Source organism: Nuphar pumila, chromosome 4 (genome assembly GCF_984573655.1).
Source record: "Nuphar pumila chromosome 4, dmNupPumi1.hap1.1, whole genome shotgun sequence".
Lineage (NCBI taxonomy): Eukaryota > Viridiplantae > Streptophyta > Magnoliopsida > Nymphaeales > Nymphaeaceae > Nuphar > Nuphar pumila.
Genome location: NC_143252.1, coordinates 136,601,267 through 136,624,480, shown reverse-complemented (window position 1 = coordinate 136,624,480; position 23,214 = coordinate 136,601,267). Strand labels below are relative to the sequence as shown.

Here is a 23,214-nt window from a genome sequence, read left to right as displayed (position 1 = left end):
CACTTGATGAATAGGCTACTTCAATACCTAAGAAATATCTCAAGAAACCAAGGTCAGTGGCATCAAAAGTAACATTTCTTTAGGGGCTTGTTTAAACACATATAAAGCTTTACTAAGGCGGAGAACCATGTCTTTTTCACTATTTAGACCAGAGGGAGGATCCAATGTAGACTTCTTCTCCATTCAAAAAAGTATTTTTAATATCTAATTGATATATAGGTCAATTTATAATGGATGATACGGTAACTCGAGTCCTAACGGTAGTCATACGAGCTATTGAGATCAAAGTCTTCTCATAGTCTATATCATATTTTGGGGAATACACTTTTACAACCAACCTAGCTTTGTATCTTTCAAGGTATCCATCACCCTTTATTTTGATCTTAAAACCCGCATACATCATATTGTTTTCTTGCCCTTAGGAAGATGGATTTCCAAAGTATTGGCCTTATGTAAGGCATCTAATTCTAAGTTCATAGCCTTCAACCATTCTTTGATGTCTTTAGCTTCTCTATAGTTGGATAGCTCATGATATGAATGAATGGCTAGAAGACATGCCCTATAATTGGGAGGAAAAGATTCATACGAAACAAACCTAGTATTATTACTAACTTTATTATCACCATTTTCACAATCATCAATCTCAACATTTGACTTAGGCAACAAGTCAAACAAAAAAAGCATACTCGAATTCCTCCTTACACTTTTCAAAATCAAATCATTTTTTTCAAGAAAAGTAAAATTCATCAACACATAAAGTTTGTCTTTTATAGATCATAACACTAATAGCCTTTTTGGTTATCAGCATATCCAAAAAATACACATTCAATAACTTTAGAAGAGAGTTTAACATATTTTTCAAGGAGCACAAAGCATTTACATCAAAAACCATTAATCTTTTTAAATCGAGAATAGTTTTAAAAAGCTTTTAAATTGGAGACTGGTTTTCTAAGATCTGAGAAGGCATTCTATTTATGAAATAAACCACGATAAGAGAGGCTTCGGCCCAAAACCTCCTTGGAACTCGTTTTGAAATAAGTGAAATCCTTGTAGTTTTAACAATATGACGATGTTTTCTCTCAGCAATTCAATATTGTTGAGGAGTCCTAAGACATGATTTTTTGTGTAAAATACCATTGGTTTTTAGATAAGATTGAAATTCATTTGAAAGAATTTTTTTTTTTAAATGGAGCGAAAGATCTTAATATTTGTTTTAAATTGATTTTTTATAAGATTATGGAAATCTTTAAAACATGAAAACAGTTTGGATTTAAATCCAAGGAAGTAGATCCAAGTATGTATACTAAAATCATCTATAAATGTAACATAATATAAGAATCCACATTTTGACATAACGGGAGCAAAACAACACGCATTTGAATGCACCAATTTAAAATTTTCATTAGATAAAGAAGTTCTAGAACCAAAAGGTAACATTTCATTTTTCCAAGTATACAATCATTACATACAGTTTTTATTCTTATAAGATTTTTCCAAAAAACGGAAAAAGAGAGTTTGGATATACTTAGGTGTCCTAGACGTTTATGCCAAAGGTCTAAGTCAACCTTTTTAGCATAGTTACAAAAAGATTCTTTAGAAAGACATAAAAAATCATATAATAAATGTATTCATTTCTATGGCTTTGTCCAATCAGCTTCCCTGACAATAGATCTTGCACCCAACAAGCCTTAGATGAGAAAAAGACCTCACACATAATTAGAGATTTTGGGAAACAGAAAAAGGATTTAAATTAAGTTTTGAATAACTCTAACATTTGGAACAAGGAAATTCTTTGAATCATTTGAAAAAAACTAATTTTTTTTATATTTTTCACAATTAAAGAAGTTTCATCAGCGATTGACACACATGAAAAATACGAATTTGTGCAATTAGAAAGTAAGGATTCATTATGTGTCATGAAAAGAAGCTCCCGAATCCAAAATCCAAGAAACTTACCTGGAGGAGAAGAGGAAGATACGGTGGCACCAGACGAAGGAGTGGCTTTTAGAATTTGTGAAACGACCTCCGCAATTTGAGTGATCATCAAATCATGTCTCCTACTTTTCCTGTTTCTTCACATTTTGGAGGTTCTTCACTCACCGCGGCCACCTTTCTTTTAAATTTTGGACAATTTGGTCTTATGTATTTTGGTTCATTACAAAAGTAAAAAATGAACTTTCTTCCTCATCCACTGTATTTTCTCTCAAGTGAGGAAGTTTGTAGGTTTTTACATAGTTTCTGGGTCTTGATACGGCAAGGACCTCATTGTTAAAATGTAAAACTGTACATATATGTATATATAATAATATTATATTATTATATATATAAATACATTTTTAATTTCTTTCTTTTCTGTATTTTTTTTCCTTTATTTTTATTTTTTGTCTTTATGTCATCTAGTTCAGTTTGAACTAGAATGACTGTTGCTAGTCAAGTCCTGTCCAGACTTGACTAGCAATAGAGCTGTTGGACTGACACAGTCCAACAGCTCTTAATAGAGCTGTTGGACTGACACATTCCAACAGCTCTAAATAGAGCTGTTGGACTGTGCCCAACAGCTCTATTGAGTCCTCTTTCAGTTGTGTATATAAAGGGGTGCAGCCCCTCTTGTATTTCTCTCCAATGCTTCTTAAGCAATTGGTTTTTCATATCAATAAAGAATACATTTTTATTTTTATTTTGTTTCCAGTTATACCCTTTTTAAGGGTTATGCTTTAGTGTCATTCTTGACACTTGCTCTTGTTAATCAAAGCTCGTGTTTCGAAGATCCCCATTTCATTTCATGGTATCAGAGCCGCGGAAGTACTAAATCTTGAGGAAAAGCTGCCTCGGTTTCCGTGCCCGTTTGCAAAAGTGTTCGCCACTTGAAGAGAAGTGTTTTATCACATCATTGGAGAAGATTTCACATCTTGTTGTATTGTTTTTTTTTTTCTTTCTTTCTCATTTTCCTTCTTGTTTCTCTTCTATCCCTATTCTTTCTCTCCTTGTAATCGATGGATGACAATGATAAAGTCACCATCATGCCTATGAAACTAAGCGATACGAACTATGTAACATGGGCTTCAATCATAAAGCACCATATATGGGGAAAAGGCTTATGGGGGATTGTGGATGGTTCCGATTCGGAACCTAAGCTATCTCTTACTAAAAAGGAGGGAGATAAAGACGTCCCTCTATCGGAAGAAGAGAAAATCAAGGTTATTGCCTCATACGAGAAGAAATGAAAAGAATGGAGAATATCTCATGCGAAGATAATGTCATGGCTTATCAATAGCGTTGACATTAAAAAATGCTCAAGTCTTGCCAAATTTGATCATGCCGATAAGGCATGGGAATACCTTAAGAATATGTATTCCCTTAAAGATATTGCACACGTGTGCAACCTCCAAGAAAAAGTTCGAATGATGACACAAGGAGACAAAACTATTCGTGAATATTACAATGGGTTGTCCGAACTTTGGGAAGAACTTTCCCTTTTAGAACCAAAGTGGCATTGTGCCGAAGACATCGAGCTTCGTCAGAAACAACTCGATGTTGAACATTTTTACCAGTTTATCACTGGATTAAGGCCGGAATTTGAAACCACTAAATCGGCCCTACTTCACCGGGGAAAAATTCTTTCTATTGTGGAAACTATTGAAGAGTTAACAATGGAAGAAAATCGTCTCCGGAAAGGTTCTTTAAAAATTGAAGATGATTCCGTTTTAGCCGTGTCTAGACCAGGGAATCATGTTCGATCATATAGGCCTCCTCACTTTAACCGACAAAATGGTGACTATGATAAGAAGAAAGTTATTTGTCATCACTGTCATGAACCGGGACACTACAGGCCACAATGTCAAAACTTAAGGAGCTGAGAGAAAAAAGAGCTGCAATTGCTGGATCGGAGCCTAAAGATCAGGATGCACCAGTTTCCCTGGCCCAACTAATGGAGATCCTTCAGCCTCTCATCAAAGGTGCCTCTTCCTCATCTGAAGCTTCAACCGGCGCAGCAGCCTCATCTTTTTCTGATTTAGGTAAAATTTCTTGGCTTCTTGACTCTGGTGCATCTTTTCATATGACCCCAAATAATCAAAGTCTATCCAAATGTGTTAAAAATAAAACAAGTGTGTCAAAGGTCTTTACTGCTGATGGGACTTCTCTTGAAATAGAAGGAATAGGAGATTTTGAAAAAATTTATAAAACAAAAAATTTTTTTATTCCAAAAATTAGACATGTTCCCAAATTAAATTTAAATCTTTTATCTGTATCTCAAATTTCTGATTATGGGTGTAATATTTCTTTTTCTTCTCATGGTTGTTGGGTACAGGATCGCCAGTCAGGCAAGCTGATTGGGGAAGGCCATAGAGAAGGAGGACTCTATTACATGGATTTTTTGGAAATGCCGAAGAAAGCTTTTTGTTATAATATTCAAAAAATAGAGTTGGAACTGTGGCATAAGAGACTTGGTCACCCACGTATAGCCAAAATCCAACATTTTCCAAATCTAGGGAAATTTTGTAACTCTGAATCATTTGATTGTAAAGATTGTATTCTCGGCAAAATGAAAAGATTACCATTTCAGAACAGAACCTTTTTCTCTTCAAGACCACTTGAATTAATACACTCGGATGTTTGGGGTCCTGCACCAGTAATTTCTAAATGAGGATTTGTTTACTATGTTATTTTTGTCGATGATTTCTCCCGACATACGTGGATGTACTTTCTCAAACATAAGTCTGAAGTATTTTCGTACTTTCAAACTTTTCATAATATGGTTAAAAACAAATTTCAAAATGATATTACTATTTTTCGCACAGATTCAGGGGGAGAGTTTTTATCCACAGATTTTCAAAATTATCTTAAATTGCATGGCATCACACATCAAAGATCTTGTCCTTATACACCTCAACAAAATGGACTGGCAGAACGAAAACATAGTCATATTATAGAAACCACTAGAACTTTATTAATAGCAAATCAAGTCCCTAAAGACTTTTGGGCAGAAGCTGCCTTAACTGCCACCTATCTCATTAATAGGATGCCATCTTCTTCGTTACAAAATATCACTCCCATTGAAAAACTTATGAACATTTCTCCAGACTACTCTAGATTAAGAATATTTGGGTGCAAATGTTTCATATTTACTGACAAAAATGATAAACTTTCCCCTCGTGCGATTCCCTGTGCCTTTTTAGGATATGCTGAAAACCAGAAAGGTTATAGATGTTTTGACTTCAAAAATAATAAACTATATGTGTCTAGAAATGTTTCCTTTCTTGAAAAGGAGAGCTTCTTTGATTTTAGAAAATTAAAAGACGTCACTGAGTACTCCTTTTTGCTAGATCTAACATCAACATCTGATGAATATGACCTTGATTGTAACTTTGATGATGATCCAAGAATTATTGATCTTAATGTTGAAAATGAAGAAGTTCATAGAGATACTAGTATTCAATATTCCAGGCGACAAGAGTCTAATACTCCATGTGCACTTGAGAAATATTCTAACATTCCAACTAGACAATCATCCCGAATCTCGAGGCCTCCAGAAAAGTTTGTATCATACGAGTCTTTCTCACCCACATATAGGGCAGTTATTGCATTAATTCACTCATATGAAGAACCATCCACATATTTTCAAGCAAAAAATGATATCAAATGGATAGAAGCCATGAAAGTTGAATTAGATGCACTTGAAAAGGCTTCTACATGGAATATTCAAGATCTTCCTCCAGGGAAGAAAACTATAGGATGTCGATGGGTTTATAAAATTAAAACCAAGAGTGATGGTACTCTTGAAAGATATAAAGCCCGTTTAGTAGCCAAAGGTTATGCCCAAGAATATGGGATTGATTATGAAGAAACCTTTGCTCCGGTGGCTCGTATGACTACTGTCCGAACCTTAATTGCCTTAGCTTCTATCAAAAAATGGTCTATTTTTCAAATGGATGTCAAAAATGCTTTTTTAAATGGAAAGCTAGTTGAAGAAGTATATATGGAACCCCCTCCTGGTCTAAGTATTCCTAAGGGTAAAGTCCTTCGCTTAGAAAAAGCTCTTTATGGACTTAAACAAGCACCAAAAGCTTGGTATGATAGGTTTAGTCGTGTTATGATTGATATTGGTTTTCAATTCTGTTTAACTGACACTGCTTTGTTTATTAAGAATTCTGATGCAGGAATCATTGTGCTTCTTCTTTATGTGGATGATATGATCATCACCGGAAGCGATAAACAGGGAGTTGAAACAATCAAAACACTTCTTAAATCTCATTTTGAAATGACTGATTTGGGCTTGTTGAGATATTTTTTAGGCATTGAAGTTGCTTATTCTCCTAGAGGATATTTATTATCTCAGACTAAATTTGCTTTTGATATTGTTTTCAGGTCTGGTATTACTGATGATAAGAAAGTTGACACTCCAGAAGTTGTTAATGTTAAAATGAAGATTGATGATGGAGAACTTCTTGCAGACCCTACTCCTTACAGACAGCTTGTCGGGGCACTTTCCTATCTATCCATTACCAGACCAGATATAGCACATGCTGTTCATACAGCAAGTCAATTTCAACATGCTCCTACTTCTGTTCATATGGGAGCAGTCATGCGTATTATCAGATACATCAAGTCCTCTCTTTCACGAGGACTTTTCTTATCTTCCTCCTCTTCTCTTGATTTAATTGCATATACTGATGCTGATTGGGGAGGTGATCCCAATAACAGACACTCAACCACTGGCTTTTGTGTCTTTTTAGGGGAATCATTAATCTCGTGGAGGTGTAAAAAGCAGCAGAAGGTATCTCTCTCATCCACCGAAGCTGAATACAGAGCCATGGCAACCACGACCATGGAAGTAGTTTGGCTCCGACGACTGCTTGCTGACATGGGAGTTGAAGCAACAAAGGCTTCACAAATGTGTTGTGACAACAAAAGTGCGATCTACATTGCCAGTAACAGAACATTCCACGAACGCACCAAACACATCGAAATGGATTGTCACTACGTCAGAGAGGAATATCTACACGGGATAATTGATCTGCCATATGTCACTTCAGAATATCAGTTAGCAAACCTCTTTACAAAGCCTCTCGCTGCTCCCCGATTTCACTTTCTCTTAGACAAACTTTCGCTCATTGTACCGTAAGTTTGAGGGGGAGTGTTAAAATGTAAAATTGTACATATATGTATATATAATAATATTATATTATTATATATATAAATACATTTTTAATTTCTTTCTTTTCTGTATTTTTTTTCCTTTATTTTTATTTTTTGTCTTTATGTCATCTAGTTCAGTTTGAACTAGAATGATTGTTGCTAGTCAAGTCCTGTCCAGACTTGACTAGCAATAGAGCTGTTGGACTGACACAGTCCAACAGCTCTTAATAGAGCTGTTGGACTGACACATTCCAACAGCTCTAAATAGAGCTGTTGGACTGTGCCCAACAGCTCTATTGAGTCCTCTTTCAGCTGTGTATATAAAGGGGTGCAGCCCCTCTTGTATTTCTCTCCAATGCTTCTTAAGCAATTGGTTTTTCATATCAATAAAGAATACATTTTTATTTTTATTTTGTTTCCAGTTATACCCTTTTTAAGGGTTATGCTTTAGTGTCATTCTCGACACTTGCTCTTGTTAATCAAAGCTCGTGTTTCGAAGATCCCCATTTCATTTCACTCATCACTACTCGTGTGCATCCCAAGTATAGTTTTTGGTTGACACACTAGGGCAAGACCCTCACTTATAGAAAGAGTGCAATTTCTATGGAGAAAAGATGACCATACTTCTCAAATTTCAGTCTAATACCATAAAAGGAGGAAAGATTTTCTCTTTACTTGCCTTTGTCGAGCCTTCCCACTCAAGTTCTAGCATAGACAATTTATCCCATATGAGAGATAAGAGACCATAAAAATCCCTTACACTTTTATCTCCTTGTCTGGTAGTACGCACTTTATCTTAGAGATAATATAACCGAGCCATGTCCTTCTGAATGAACGTGCTCTTTAAAAACACCCAGGAATCACATGTTTTTTTAATTTGATAATATTGGCAGCGATCTTGAACTCCATGGTATTCATGAACCATAAGAGTATTTGAGCATTGTTAGCCTCTCAATCCTCCATTCTTTTTTGATATTCTTGTAGTCTTCTCTTTTTCTTCTTCGAAAAGAGTTTTAATTTGATCTCCTCTTCTTGTTAGCTTTAGTTGGGATTCGGTAGTGGTTTCAGTGATAAAACCCTGTAACATTTTCCCTTTGATATAGTTTTACATAGCAGTAGCCCACATCAAGTAGTTGCTTTCATTAATATTGTAAGAGATGACGGAAAAAAATTCTCTTTTGCCCATGATGACAATCATGGTGAGGAAGAAGACTTAAAGATGACCACCACTAAGGGGAGCACGATCAAGATGCTTTTCAAACACAAGAGCCCTAGGCTCATGATACCATGAAATAAACAAATACAAATACAAATACAATAGAATACCACTAAGAGCTACAAGAGAGCGCAAATACAAAAAGGGTCACTAATAGACCAATCACAATGTCACAAAGGAGATAATCACCAAACACAAATCACAATGAAAACACAATGTAAAAAATACAAGGAAGAGCTCTATTTATAGAGCCAAATAAGAGACAAAAGGGAGGTCGTTGGACTGCCTCCAATGGTCACATTTATGACCGTTGGGAGCAGTCCAACAGCTAGTTGGGTTGTTCCCAACAGTCATGTTGACTGAAAGAGATAAAAATAAAAATAAGTAAAATTATAGAAAATAAATGACTTAAAAGTCTATAAGCCCCTACTAGGTTGTCCCTATTACATTAAGTAAAATGACCAAAAAATCCATGATATACATGTATATATATACAAAATATATATATCCATACAACATATTTTAACACTTTGGTCATATAAGAAAATTTTGTCCAATGCTCAAGAAAAGGAAATGTGGAGTTTATGCAGCATCCTCTGATAGTGAGGGCACGATGCCCAAGGATGATCACACTGATATTAGTGCTTAGTTTGTTGGGGTCGGTTTGTTCCAAGAGGTTCAGAATCGTTAAGTGGTGATCAGCTTCAATTATTGGAGAAGATGCAACCGCAAATTCAACACTTGCAACTTCTTGCCCAATTATTTGTAGTCTCTTATTGTGCTACTCCTGCCTCTTCCTCTGGTACTGCTTTTTCAGGTTGCTCCTCTGGTTGGTTAATGGACACAGGGGCCTCTTGCCATATACAACAATAGATTCAACAATTGCAACTTCTTGCCTAATCAGTTGTAGTCCCTCCTGCCTCTTCCTATGGTATTGCATTCTCAGGTTGCTCCTCTCTATTTGTACATGTGTGCATGTATGCTTGATCTTGTTCTAATTAATTTTATTTTTTTGTTTGGTATTATCTATTTGTTTTAATTCATTCTTATTTTTTGTTTGGTATCAAGTTTTCAGCATCATAATGGATGTTGATAATGGTGGAATTAGTGACAATAATGAGGGTAATGAAGATCTTACTCAGTCCATTGATCCTAGTGAAGCTGGCACAAGTATATCAAAGAATAAAATGCGAAGAGCGAGTTTTTTGAATTGCAAGAAAAAGATAAAAAGGAGTTGGCAAAATGTAAAATTTATAGAAAATAGTTGATGGTGACAAGCACATATGGTACCAGTAGTTTGAAAAAACATCACACAAAATGTGCAAAAAAGAAAAATTTTGATGAAGTCAAACAGTATTGGGAGCAACTAAAAAGAATAATGGTTCACAAAGTAATCAGCTTATAGCTCATAAATTTGATCAAGAGCGCAGTAGAGAAGATATTGCAAGATTCGCCATTTTACAGGGGTGTTCGTTTAAATCAATTGAGGGGTCTGCTTTTAAACCTAAGTTTCAGATGCATTTACAAAAAGATTGCATTAGGTTATATAAGCGAGAAATTGAAAAGCTCAAAGATTTATTGAAAGATATTCCTCGAAGAATTAGCTTCACCTCTGATATGTGGACATCTATTTAGAAAATGGGGTACATGTCTTTAACATCACATTTTTTTGACAAGGAATGGAAATTACAAAAGAAAATTTTAAATTTAAAGATGATTCCCTCTCCTCATACAGGGATTTGGTTAGCTGATTATACTATCAGTTGTTTGAAGAATTGGAATATCTCTGAAAAGTTCTTTGCTGTTACATTAGATAATAGTTTAGCAAATGATGTTGTCGTTTCACAAACTTTAAAAAAAAAAAAAGTCTAAAAGATTGCTTGCCACTTTCTGGAGAATTTTTGCACAAGAGATGGGGTGCCCACATCTAAAACTTGATTGTGAAAGAAGGTTTTGATTATATGGAGGATGCAATAGGGAATATACCAACCTGAACCCAATCCAGTTACACCTCCGTTTAAGGTCTATCACACACCAAGTCGTCTCTCAATAAAGCAGTATCTAAAGTCACCAACCATGGTTTTGAGCTTTACTTGTCTAACAGAACTAGCATTGTTCATGATGGAACTTCTAGAAACCAAAGTACCTTAAATAGTTTCCCCATCACCCTTATTTATAATAAGGCCATTGATATTCCTGAAATGAACATCTGTTTTTGGGTCTTCAGTTTACCATTGCCAGTCCCAAGCTTGGATATAGAAGGGTGATACTTGATGGCAGCCAGTCAATGCTGCTTTGCTAAATCATGTTGAGTGAGGCCTATGAAACAATCTTGGCAAAAATAGAGTAAAACTTTCGTAGAAAAGGAATACCCTATGAAACTTAAGTCCCTCTCACCAGTTGTTTTTGTCTCTTATGTAAAATAGTTTAAGCTGATCAAGTCCCTCTCACCAATTATTTTTGTCCCTTACCTAACAATAGTTGAAGCAGATCCGTAGGGTTGACCGCTCCTAGTGCTCCTGCTCATCTTTAGTGTGGAATATGTTGGGTCTACCTAGGGGTGGGCAACCGGCTGGCCCAGCCCATCATTGCCAAAGGCCCGGTTCAGGCCGGCCCGTTGGAAAAACCCTGACCCACAGCCTGCCCCTAATCGGGCCGGGCCGGGCCGGGCCAGGCCTATTATATAATATATATTATATTATATATAAAATATAATGTATATTATTTATATCATGTATTATATTATATATTATGTATATTATGTTATATATATAACAACGGGCTGGACCGGGCCGGCCTGTGTTGGCCCGCTTCGGACGGAGCCAGGGACAAATATACTGGCCCAGACCCGGCCCATGGCGGGCTGGGCCGGGCCAGCCCGCGGGCTGCCCGGCCCACCTCTAGGTCTACCATCCATTTAAAATTTATATTTACTCATCCCATCTATGTCACAGGCTAGCAGGGTGCCGCACCCGCGTCGACGCGACTCGACGCGGGTGCGGGTGCGGGTGCGGCACCGGGTGCGGTCAACCCGATCCTCGGTGCGTTGACCACACCCAGGATCATTAAGGTCCATTTTTTTTTTTGGATTTTTTTTTTTTAAATTTGCCCAAATGGGCTGCGAAATTATGCTGACAGCAGCTGTCAGCTGCAAAATTTGAAAAAAAAAAACGCCTGTTCCCCCGACCCCCTTTATTTATATATATATTACATTTTTGCCCCTGCCGCACCCCCGCACCCGGGTTTTTTGGAAGTGCCGAATCCCCGCACCCGCACCCATGTGACATAGCATCCCATGGTATCAGCAATAGTGCTAAAACATGTGCTGATCAAGATGGTCATGTTATTGCTTGTTGACTTTTTAAAATGATCCCCTTCTTTCCTGGTCATCTTCTTATATCATGGCAACACAAGAAGCAATGTGCTTTTTCTTTAAGGTACTTTTTCAAATAACCTCGACCCCCACAGCTACAATACACCATAAGAAGCATCCAATTTATGTCAGGCTCTATTGACTTTGTGATGATATAGATTCTGAACATATTTTCTGTCACATTCTATTGCAACCAGTTAAGGACATTGCCAAAAAGTGCCTCATTGTTATGGTTAAGCACAAGCTCTTTATGACTCAAAACAGTGAAAACTATAATATGACATAGAGCTTTGTTCAAGAACTCAAAGTGACCTGTACTATTTATGATCTTGCTTGACGAGAAAAAAATGTCAATATTATCCTAAGGGTATGAAGGTGTTGGGACCACAAAGATATATTTGCTTAATAGATCTCAACCCAATTCCACATGATCCACAATTTTAAGTTCTCCTATTCTGGGGCTAATAAAAAATAATTGAATAGGACCAGAATCTGAACTAGCATCCACAAATATCTGTCACTTTCCTTTATGAGATAGCAAGTCTCCATGAGATCTTCGAAGCATTAATCCCTTAGAGGTTAAAAGTTAAAACTAGAGTAACCAATAGTAGCCTTATCTCCCAAACAAAACCTGCAAATGATTTCCAACACCTGATTTGCATTCTCAACTTTAAATTGCATCATCCACATACTTAATCTCGTAAACTTCAATTCATTTACTGGTAAAAAAAAGTTATACCATTTGCACCTTATAAAGTTATAATCATGTCATCAATGTGACAAAGAGTGGCTCATCTCTGAGCAGATGTTTCTCTTCCTCTCATCATAAGCTCAATGTCCCCAAATTCCCTTAGAACAGTTAATGATCCATTAATCTCCAAGACAGGTTTTCTCTAAAGCCTGGGTTGAGTAGTTTCTTCTCCCACAACACTCATTGCATCTATGCACAATAAAAAAACTGGACCCCTGAAAATGACCCGTTTTCTGGATACTATGAGTAACCATCTTCACTTGTATCTTAGACTCGCATATCACTTTGGCCAAATGTATCAGTCAAATATGTGACTAACGTCCTTCCTTAGAGAACAATATATGATGATCTTATTGGAAGCATCACCGTGGGTCCCATGTTCACACAACAATTTCTGAAAATTTACAGAAAAAAGTCAAGGAGAAGCCACCTGAAAAAGGCAGTGATTAATTGATGGCTTCTATTGCACATCAGGGTGAAAATAGATGGGTATCAGTCGGACTTCCAACCATGATCCAAAATATTTTCTCGGAGCTGGTTTCAAGAGCATTATTCATTTTTATTTTTTGGTTCAAATCAATGTTTGGTACCAGATTTTGGATGGATCCAGATCTAATGCAACCTATTCTCCAAATTTCACTTGAAAGGACCTGTTACAACCATTTTTTGCAAGATCCAAATTCCAATAAAAAATTGGACCTAGATCTAACTCAATCTCTTCAAATATATCTTGGAGAATGTTCTTGGATCCTGATCAACTGTTCTACAGATTGAACTTAGATTGGGATCGATCATGCTCTAGCCCAAAACTGAGCCAGTTTAATCCCCGGTAATAAGCCCATGAATGCAGTTAGCCATATTACAGGGATGTGTGGCTTAAAGCCATGTGCTTCGGATAACACAGCATGACACATAACAACTGATACACTATCACATGTATCCAACACGTCCAATGAATATTAGCTAATTTTTCACTATAGTTTGATTGATGTTGTTCTTCTAATGATGTTTAGTCTTGGCTTCAGATATATGCCTATTTTTTATTGCAAAATGTATTAAGTTAACAATACAAGCTCACATACATATGTAAACAACAGCCACATACAAAAATGTGTGTATGTCATCAAAATGATATACACTCAATGTAAATATTCAAAAAATATGCATGTCCTCATGTCCTAATTTCCACACGTGTCTTTTGTTGACATTGTGCCCATATCTATCTCTGCAACAGCATAGGACAAACCACGATATTTATATGACAGACTTTACATCCAAAATTCTTCAAAATTCAGACCATTCTCAACTGCCATTTTTCATTTTACAGTCAACCCCTTTACCACTGCTGGTACTCATCAATTAAGACCTCAGAAATTCATGTTCATAAAAGAAATTTCAGCACTTTCTTTTTTCCTCAATCCTCATGGTTTAATATAATTATAGCATTTAAATAAGATTGAGCAAAAAAATTTATGCTATAAAATTTAATGATGGAAATAGCATGCATATAATTTATAACACAGTTCCATTCACGAACTAGCAAACAAATTATCTATGAAATTAACACATAAAAAAAGAACAAGTATGTTACATTTCAATGAAATTGAATGGCAAATCATTATAGCATGACAGTAAATTGACCTTCCCCAAATTCTTATACATTTTGAAATGAGTACTAAGTTCAAACTCCAAAGAGCAGGAAACCTTATGGCTATTTCACATGGATACTCCATGTTGATTGATTCCCATTATGGATCCCCTTATTAGTATATTAAAAACTTCATAAAAATGACCATATAACCATATCTCTGCGGCTGTATCCATGTGATATAGCTTTATGAAAGATCACTGACTCACCTTATCCAAGATTCACCAGTGGAGATATTAGATTGCGAATAAAGGACAAATGGTAGATAACAAGGAGCCTTTTTCAAGTTAAACGACAAGTCCAGTGTGAATAGACAAGAGCCTTTCCTCTCCAATGGCATCTGCACCGAGTCCTGCCCACTAACACCAAGAAGTAGACAATACACAGAGTAATTGAAGCTTGAACAGTTCAGGAAGTGAAATTATAGTAGACATTCACAGAATATTACTTCTTAAGAATGACAAGAAGATGCATTTTACAATATATAGCTGAAAACAATAGTGAAGCATTACAAAAAGCAGCATCCGAAAATTAAATTATTGCAATTAAAGGCTGCAAAAGTCATCAAAGAATAATTATCAACCAAGGTCTATTGAAAAGACAGACATGCTTTAACCTCTTAGAATCTCTTACTTTTCTAATTTAACATGGTTTGCACCAGGAGGTAAGCTTTGAGATTCTGGGACCACCCAACAGGAGGAATCTGATCTGAACATACCCTGTTAATAGAAACAGTCCGTATTTAGAAAAGTATAACAGAACTAATCCAAATTTTGACATAAACAAGGTATAAGTTTATTGTTGCAAGCAAATGGACTTTTTGTCAGAAATCGATGTGGCATCACAGATTTATTCAGCAGGAGAATATGAGAAAGGAGAGAAAGAGGAACAGAAACTTGACGGCAGCCACACCTCTTGTTTGGCGTGCCCTAATGATTTTATATTACTTTATGTTACAAAAGACATAAAGGCCCTTTGGTAAAAGGACTAAATTACAAAGTATATCCTACACCTACGCAGTACATAAGTTTACACGATAATATGGATTTGGATCTATTTTAGACCCAATCCAATACAAGAATAAATCACGTGTTTTCACCCTCCCTCAAGTTGTGCATGATCTTGAATCATGGACAACTTGTTCTTTAAGAACCAATAATGGTGTTTTGTTAGACCTTTTGTAAACAAGTCAGCTACTTGATTTTCAGTCCTAACGTGTTGAGGCATGATTTCTTTTTCCTCCACCTTTTGCCGGATGAAATGTTGATCAATCTCAATGTGTTTCGTGCGGCTGTGGTGAATCGGATTAAAAGAGATATTGATGGCACTTTGGTTGTCACATAACAATAATGAGCATGTGATAACTTCTCCTAGATCATGTAGTAAGTGCCTCACCCAAGTTGCTTCTGCTATTTCAGTTGCCATGGACCGATACTCTGCTTCTGTGCTAGATCTGGCAACAATCTTTTGTTTCTTACTACTCCATGATACTAGGTTATTTCCTATGAAGATGCAATAACCAGAAAGAGACATTTTCATCTGGATCACCTGCCCAGTCTGCATCAGTATAAGTAAGCATTTCATGACCCTTCTTGCTTGACCAACTCCTTTGATAAGCAAGTTCATCTCCAATGGTTCCCTTCAAGTACCTCAAGATTCTCTTCACAGCTTCAACATGTCCAGTTCTCGGCTCATGCATGAACTGAGATACTTGATTCACAACATATACAATGTTTGGTCTGGTGAATGTTAGATATTGTAACATTCCAACAATGCTTCGATATCTAGTGGGGTCATGGTATATTTCTCCATCTTGCAAAACTTAACCTTTGGTTTATAGCACTGGGAGTAGTCAAGGGTTTGCAATCTGTCATCCCAGCTTTACTCAATAAGTCAAGGGTGTACTTGTGTTGTATAAGAGTCAAAACATCGCCCTTCTTATCCACTTCAACACCAAGAAAATATCTTAATTCCCCTAGATCTTTCATCTTAAAATCTTGCATTAGCAAACCTTTCACCACCTATATGTGATCGTCAGAATTTCCAGTGATGACTATATCATCAACATATATGAGCAACAAAGTAGTCACATCTTCATTTCTGTAAATGAACAAGGAATGGTTAAGAAAACACCTACAAAAACCATGATTTTGTATTTTGAATGAGAAGCTTTCAAACCAAAATCTAGATGCTTGCTTTAACCCATAGAGGGTTTTTTTCAGTCTGCACACATATGCTTGTGGATCTCCTTCAGTATAGCCGAGAGGTTGCTCCATATATACCTCTTCATTCAAATCTCCATGCAAAAATGCATTCTTTACATCTAACTGACTGAACATCCATCTATGTTCAACTGCTAGGGAAAGGATGATACGAATAGTTCCCATCTTAACAACAAGACTAAAAGTCTCATCATAGTCTTGTCCATACTCTTGAGTAAAGCCTCGAGCAACGAGCCTTGCTGTATGACATTCTATACTTTCATCCGGCTTGTATTTAATTTTGTAAACCCACTTTGATCCTACAACATTTTTACCTTCAGGTCTAGGAACAATCACCCAAGTTTGGCACTCATGTAAGGCTTCCATTTCTTCATTCATTGCTTCAATCCACTTACGTGACTTGATGGCTTGATGAAATGCAATAGGTTCATCTTGCTTCTCAACCTGTGACATGAATAACTGAAAATCCAGAGAAAAGTTGTCATAGCTAACCCATCTCTGGATTGGATGGTGATTCCTTAGAGACCTTCTTGTAGTGGGTTGGTTCATGCTCTCTTCTACATTGTCAAAAGAAGGATTCTTATCTCTTCTAGTATATACTTGGCCTGAAAAAAATTTAAAACCTTCGGATGCAGCAGGCGCCGCTTCTTCTGATATGAGCTGTTCTTGATGATTTTTCTCTCTTATCTCAGTTCTGTCACAAGAAGATTGGCTAAACTCTCTTTGACTGGCAAATAAGTCTGCACTCATCCAGGGATCGCAGACTTCTATATTGCAAGGCTGACTTTGCTGAGATGAAAACTCACCTTCAAAATCTTGTTCATCAAAAATAACATTTCTAAAGATTTTAACACATTTGGTAATGGGATCATAGCATCTATAGCCCTTGTAGTCTTCTGCATACCCCACAAATCTGCATTTAGAGGCCTTATCCTAGAATTTGTTTCTTAAAGATTTATCAATATGCACATAGCAAACACAACCAAAGACTCGCAAATCATTATAGTCAGGATGATGCTCAAAAAGAATAGAATAAGGAGATTTATCTACAAGAACTGTCATAGGCAAGTGATTGATAACATGTACAACTGTGTGAAAGGCTTTTATTCAAAGACTAGTAGAAACATTATTGTCATGGAGCATGCTCATGGCACTCTCAACAATATGGCGATGTTTCCGTTCAGCCACTCCATTTTGTTGAGGTGTATGGGGGCAAGATACTCGCCGACTTATCCCATTATTTTGAAGAAAGTCAATAAAGTCAGTTGAGGAATACTCACCCCCCCCATCGCATTGGAAATGCATGGTATTGGTGGAAAATTGATTTCTAACCATTGCACAAAAATGTTGGAATAACTTAAAGACTTCAGATTTGTGTTTCATGAAGTGTATCCAAGTATAGCGGGAAAAGTTATCTATAAAAACAACATAATATCGACTTCCAGAAGAGGAACATACAGGAGCAGGTCCCCATACATCAGAGTACACAATTTTAAAAGGTCTTGAAGCTCTTTTATTTATAGAAGAAAATGAAAGAACATGACTCTTGCATAACTGACAACGGGAATACTTCTTAACATCGGACTCAGAAAGTAGACTAGACTCTGGAATAAGATTATTCGACACAAGCTTTTCAATGAAAGTACGACTACAATGACCAAGACGACCATGTCATATATATGGCTTATTGCATTGACTTATACTCAAAACATTCGAAGAACTCGACTCTGGAAGTTGTGACGGCGACTTTGAGACAAAAGATAGCTTCAAGATAGCAGTAGAAGGATCCTCGTTGAAGACGTACATATTCCCTCGTCGCTCCCCTCTAGCGAACGTCTACTTCGTTTGAAGATCTTTGACATGCACAGAAGAGGGAGTAAATTCGACTGAAGAATTTGCATCATCGACAAGTTTAGATACAGAAATAATATTATTTTTTATATTAGGAGCAAGAAGAACATGAGACAAATTAAGGTTAGAAGAAGACAATGGAATTTGTGCAATTCCAGTGTGAGTAATAAGGTGATGTGTTCCATCGCCAGTAACAACACTGTCTTTTCCAAAATAAGGAGATAAGTTAGTGAGCTTACCCGAATTACCTATCACGTGGGTGGCTGCTCAAGAGTCTATATACCACTCTCCCTGATCATTCTGCTTAATATTCATCTGTGAAAAGGCTGCAAGTAAGAGTTGTTGTACATCTACAGAAAGCTTTGATCCCTCAGTTTCCCTTTTTCCCTCTGCTCTGTTATTTCTGCCTTTGTTTTGAGGGTTGAACCAACAATTTGCTTTGATATGCCCCTTTTGTTGCAGAGAAAGCATGTAGGAATATTTCGATTTCCCACTGTAGAGTTTCCTGACATATTTGGAGTAGGAAGAAGCCCACGACCTCCTTGTCCATGACGACCATGACCTCTTCCACCTCGAAAATTATTCCCACCACGAGCATCACCTTGATATATATCTGTAACCAAAACATTTTGTGTATTGGACTATTCTTTCCTGTTAGTCAATATGTTCAGACTCATCTCATATTGTAAAAGCTTAGCTCGAAAGTCTTCAAAACATGGTAATTCTGGCAGGCACAACAACGATGTGGTAAGAGCGTGATATTCTTCCCCGAGGCCATTCAAAGTTTGTTGTACTATCTCCTTGTCTGATACTATACTTCCAACAATAGCAAGTTGATCCGTTATTGTCTTCGTTTTGTTCAAGTACTCCATAATGGACATGGTGTCCTTTTGGAGAGTTTGGAATTCCCGCTTCAAGAAGAAGACTCTAGCCTCTGATATTTGGGAATATGTTTGAACAAGCTTATTTCATAACTCTGCGGTAGTACAATCATCAGGAATCAATATCAAGACCTCTTGTGACAAGGTCGAAGTAATGTAGGCCACTAAGGCCTGATCCCGCTTCATCCAAGTCGTGAACTCTGGATTTCGTGTTAACTGAATCGATGCATTCCCTTTGTCATCCATTGTTTCCTGTGAAATAAATTGCGGTGGAGTAGGAATTGATCCATCCAGATGCCCAGACAGAAGAACGATTTGTCTTTTCCAAGTCAGAAAATTAGAATGGTTTAATTTTTCAGACACAAGCTGATTGGTTAAATTTGAAGAAAGACCAGTATGGGAAGAAGAAAAATCCATATTAAGAACGGAAACGAAAGGAAAGATGAATAAGAAACTTGCCCCGCAGTTCAGCCAAATCAGCAGTTGTATATGCCTTTTTTTTATATATATCAGACGGTTCCCAACAGACTAGTCTGATGCGCGATATTAGACGTTCCCAAACAACGTAAGTTGTTCTTTCGTGGTTGTTCCCAAACAGCGTGAGCTGCTCCAATCGAGTATACAAGTGGTGGCTTTAGGATTTATAATGAAAGTTGTCTGAAACAAAGGCTCTTGCTCCAGATATGATCCAAAAGAAGAACAGAATAAATCTTACCAGATCTGATGTAGTCCAGATATGATCCAAAAGAAGGACAGAAAGAAAAAGAAATTTAAGACGCATAAAGGAGATTTAAAATGAATTAAGATGTGAATCAGGTGTAGGAACAAAGTGCAGATTTGTTGTAGAGACGAAACAGACGCAGATCTGATCTATTAAACAGGAAGACCGATAGATCTATTTTAGGGTTCGTAAAACGCAGATCTGACTTGAAAGATGTAAAGAGATAATTTTAATATTATAAACCGCAGATAGGAGATAGTAAAAATGACACAGATATGAGAGAGAATATTCGAAATAGAGAGAAGAAGGTCTTCTAACTTGGAATTCAAATCGTAGATCTATTTAGGCATACCTTTTGGAAGAATACGCTACCCTTTGCTCTGATACCATGTCAAAAATCGATGTGGCACCACAAATTTATTCAGCAGAAAAATATGAGAAAGGAGAGAAAGAGGAATAGAAACTTGATGGCAGTCACACCTCTTGTTTGGCGTGCCCTAATGATTTTATATTACTTTATGTTACAAAAGACATAAAGGCCCTTTGGTAAAATGACTAAATTACAAAGTATATCCTACACCTATGCAGTACATAAGTTTACAGGATAACATGGATTTGGATCTACTTCAGACCCGATCCAATACAAGAATAAATCACGTGTTTTCACTTTTCTCATACATCATGGATCAAGTGACATTGTTACTAATGCAGCTTCTAGTAGATCGTAATTAAATCAAAAGCAATGTATAAGCATACAACAGAGCATACCAAAATGTCCCCGCAAAGGTGGGTGAAGGGCTAGACCTTGTTCAACAACAATAAATGTAATCAATTTGCAACTTCTTTGGTCAAAAGGACGGAGAAGAAAAAAATAATGCAAAGAAACACAAGAACCCAACTTTAACCGGTGCCCGATACAGGTGACCACGATCAACATTTTTATAGTTTCAAGGCATACAAACCAACAACCAAAGAAAAACTGAAAGCTACGAGATGCACCCACATCGAACTTATCATGAGTCATGCTCCAACGCGATAACTATTAGATAATATATGCAGTTCAATTTCAATCTCAAAATTTTCAGTTCAGTTGCTACATTCTACAACATGCACCATAAAGCAACAATTTCTCCATCAGTTGAAAGAGCAAATTCTTCGCCTGAAGGCATCATAGACCGTTTTTTTTCACCAGTTCAAATACCAAAATACACATCATAAGCCAGACATATAAACACATCCTCAATCAAGTGAATAAAAGATACTACCGATAAAAATATTGGGGCCAACATAACTACAGCAAACAACAAGGGGACCAAATAACCAACTGTCCTCACCCAATTCAGGAACAAATCATGTTCGCCAACACAAGGCGGCAGGGACGAGACCTCAATGCTCACTTCGTACTTAAAATCCTTCAGCCTAACCAATACTTTAACCTATCCACAGATACCACTAAGATCAGAGATGATACCACCATTATTCAAACCAAGAAGGATTCAAAAAATTTCCGCAACACTGAGGAAAAGCAATAGCATCGAGTCACCTGGCCACCCAGCTCTGTCCGAAACGAATACTTGGACACCCCTTCTCGATCGATAGATTCACTGCTCCTTTCAGGAGGAGCAATGATTTTGTTCGTATCTCGCTGCCAAACTGCGGAGATTTTCCCTGCGCATCGTCTACGGTTCTCACTGTACAATGGCCCCAATTGCAATGATCTCCCAAGAGTGAAATCACGAATCTCCTCCTCATTCTTACGTGCCCTGAGCCGAATTCCGCCCAGAAATCGAATCTCTCCGTTCTTATGAACGGTAGATCCCAAGGATCGCGAACTCGTGACTGAAGGATGAGCGGTTGGGGAGGAGGAAACCTGGGAAAGCAAAGCTAACGTTACGAACGCATTCGCAATTCCTCGTAATCTTCGGATTGCTTTTGTTTTTAACTTGTACAATGAAAATCAATAGCATGAACTCGATCGTCTCATCCTCTCTCAGTAGGAAGTGAACGACTTCGCATCTTTCATTAAATTCTTCGAAAAAGAATACGAGTTTCAGAAGAATCGACACAAAACAAGAAGAAGAAGTTCGATAATTTCGTTGTTTCGATCGGGGGGGAATGGATTACTCACCGTCGCCATTGATCGGAGCTCTCTCTCTCTCTCTCTCTCTCTCTCTCTCTCTCTCTCTCGGTGTGTGAGGGAGCGATCGAAACCGCCAAAAAACCTTTTTCTTGATTTATATTTTCTGGATTGCGTTTTGCGTAGGGAGGAACCGGAGTTCCCCGCGATTCGGTACGGAAATCGTATTGTAACTCACGTCTCGATTGGGCCCGAGTCCACTCGTCTTGTCAAAGCCATTATCGGTTGGCTGTGATATGCCCGTATGCCTGGGCACGTTTTTCTGATGTGTATCCACATCACTTAGCATCGGAGTCTGGTTTATTTGTAAAGACTTAATTACCTTTTTTTGCCATTTGCGCCATGAAAAGATGTTTTGAGTAAGGGTTAAAATTATCATTGTTTTCATTCTAAGAAGTAAACGATTCTGCTTTAACAGGAGCTCATCGCAATATGTTGCCTTAAATATTCTGGCTCACCCTTTGATGATGTACCATCTGTTTTAACTGAAGCTTTCTTTGACAACGCAGCCTTTGACGTTGTATGTTGTCATCGGATCACCCCTTTTCATTATCTATTATCGTCGAAGCGTAGTCGGAGCACCGTTGCCACCATCGGTTGCATCTACCTTCTAGGTATTTCTTCTCCACTGTCGGATTAGCAAAACTTATGTTCTTTGAGTGAGTTTTGTGTAAGGTTTCGTTAAGTAAAAAATCGATTTTTATTATGTAAGTCTCAATGTTAAATCTTACAACTGATTATATTATTCATGCTAAATAGGACCTATTTTAATATTGAAATAAATTGATTTGTACTTATCCACCTTCTGGGTGTCAAAAAATAGTTAGCACAATTTATTCTTATAAAGAACAAACATTACAACGATATGTACTTATTAGGGCTAAATTTTTACAATAATTTGTAAGTTTGAATTTAACAATGATTTATACATTTAATGCAATAGTGATTTGTTCGATACAGCAATGATTTATACGTTTCAAGCAGTAGTGATTTAGCCAATTTATGATTCATGATTTATACATTTAAAGCAGCCACGATTTATATATTTAATGCAGTGGCGATTTATGATTTACAATGATATGTACTTATGAAGGGTTCGATTTCTTCAACGATTTAGCAATGACTAAAATTTGTAAGACAAGAAAGCCTTCGCCGTTGGAGGGAATGACTCTTAAAGAAATCATTTGTCAATCCGATATATATGAAGGTTATTTAAAGTACCAAAACATAATAAACATTGAGAATGAAAAATACGAGAATAAATTGTTGGATATTTA

The 23,214-nt window shown here is 36.9% G+C and overlaps 1 protein-coding gene across 5 annotated transcripts in view; it reads right to left on the bottom strand.

Moving 5' to 3' along the window:
* Positions 1-22,000, bottom strand: part of DBE1 (debranching enzyme 1) — a 170,901-nt gene extending 148,901 nt beyond the window's left edge. For 3 of the 5 annotated variants that reach the window (XM_090003691.1, XM_090003692.1, XM_090003694.1), the window contains exons 1-5: positions 21,929-22,000; positions 21,344-21,670; positions 21,135-21,236; positions 14,759-14,844; positions 14,335-14,484 (exon numbers count right to left, since the gene is read on the bottom strand). In XM_090003691.1, coding sequence (XP_089859817.1) covers positions 14,335-14,484; positions 14,759-14,844; positions 21,135-21,236; positions 21,344-21,670; positions 21,929-21,937 — 674 coding nt within the window. In that variant the 5' untranslated portion in view covers positions 21,938-22,000. Of the gene's footprint in view, positions 1-14,334; positions 14,485-14,741; positions 14,845-21,134; positions 21,237-21,343; positions 21,671-21,928 lie in introns of those variants that run through there. The other 2 variants (XM_090003693.1, XM_090003695.1) reach the window with 2 other exon arrangements.
* Positions 22,001-23,214: the final 1,214 nt, after the last annotated feature.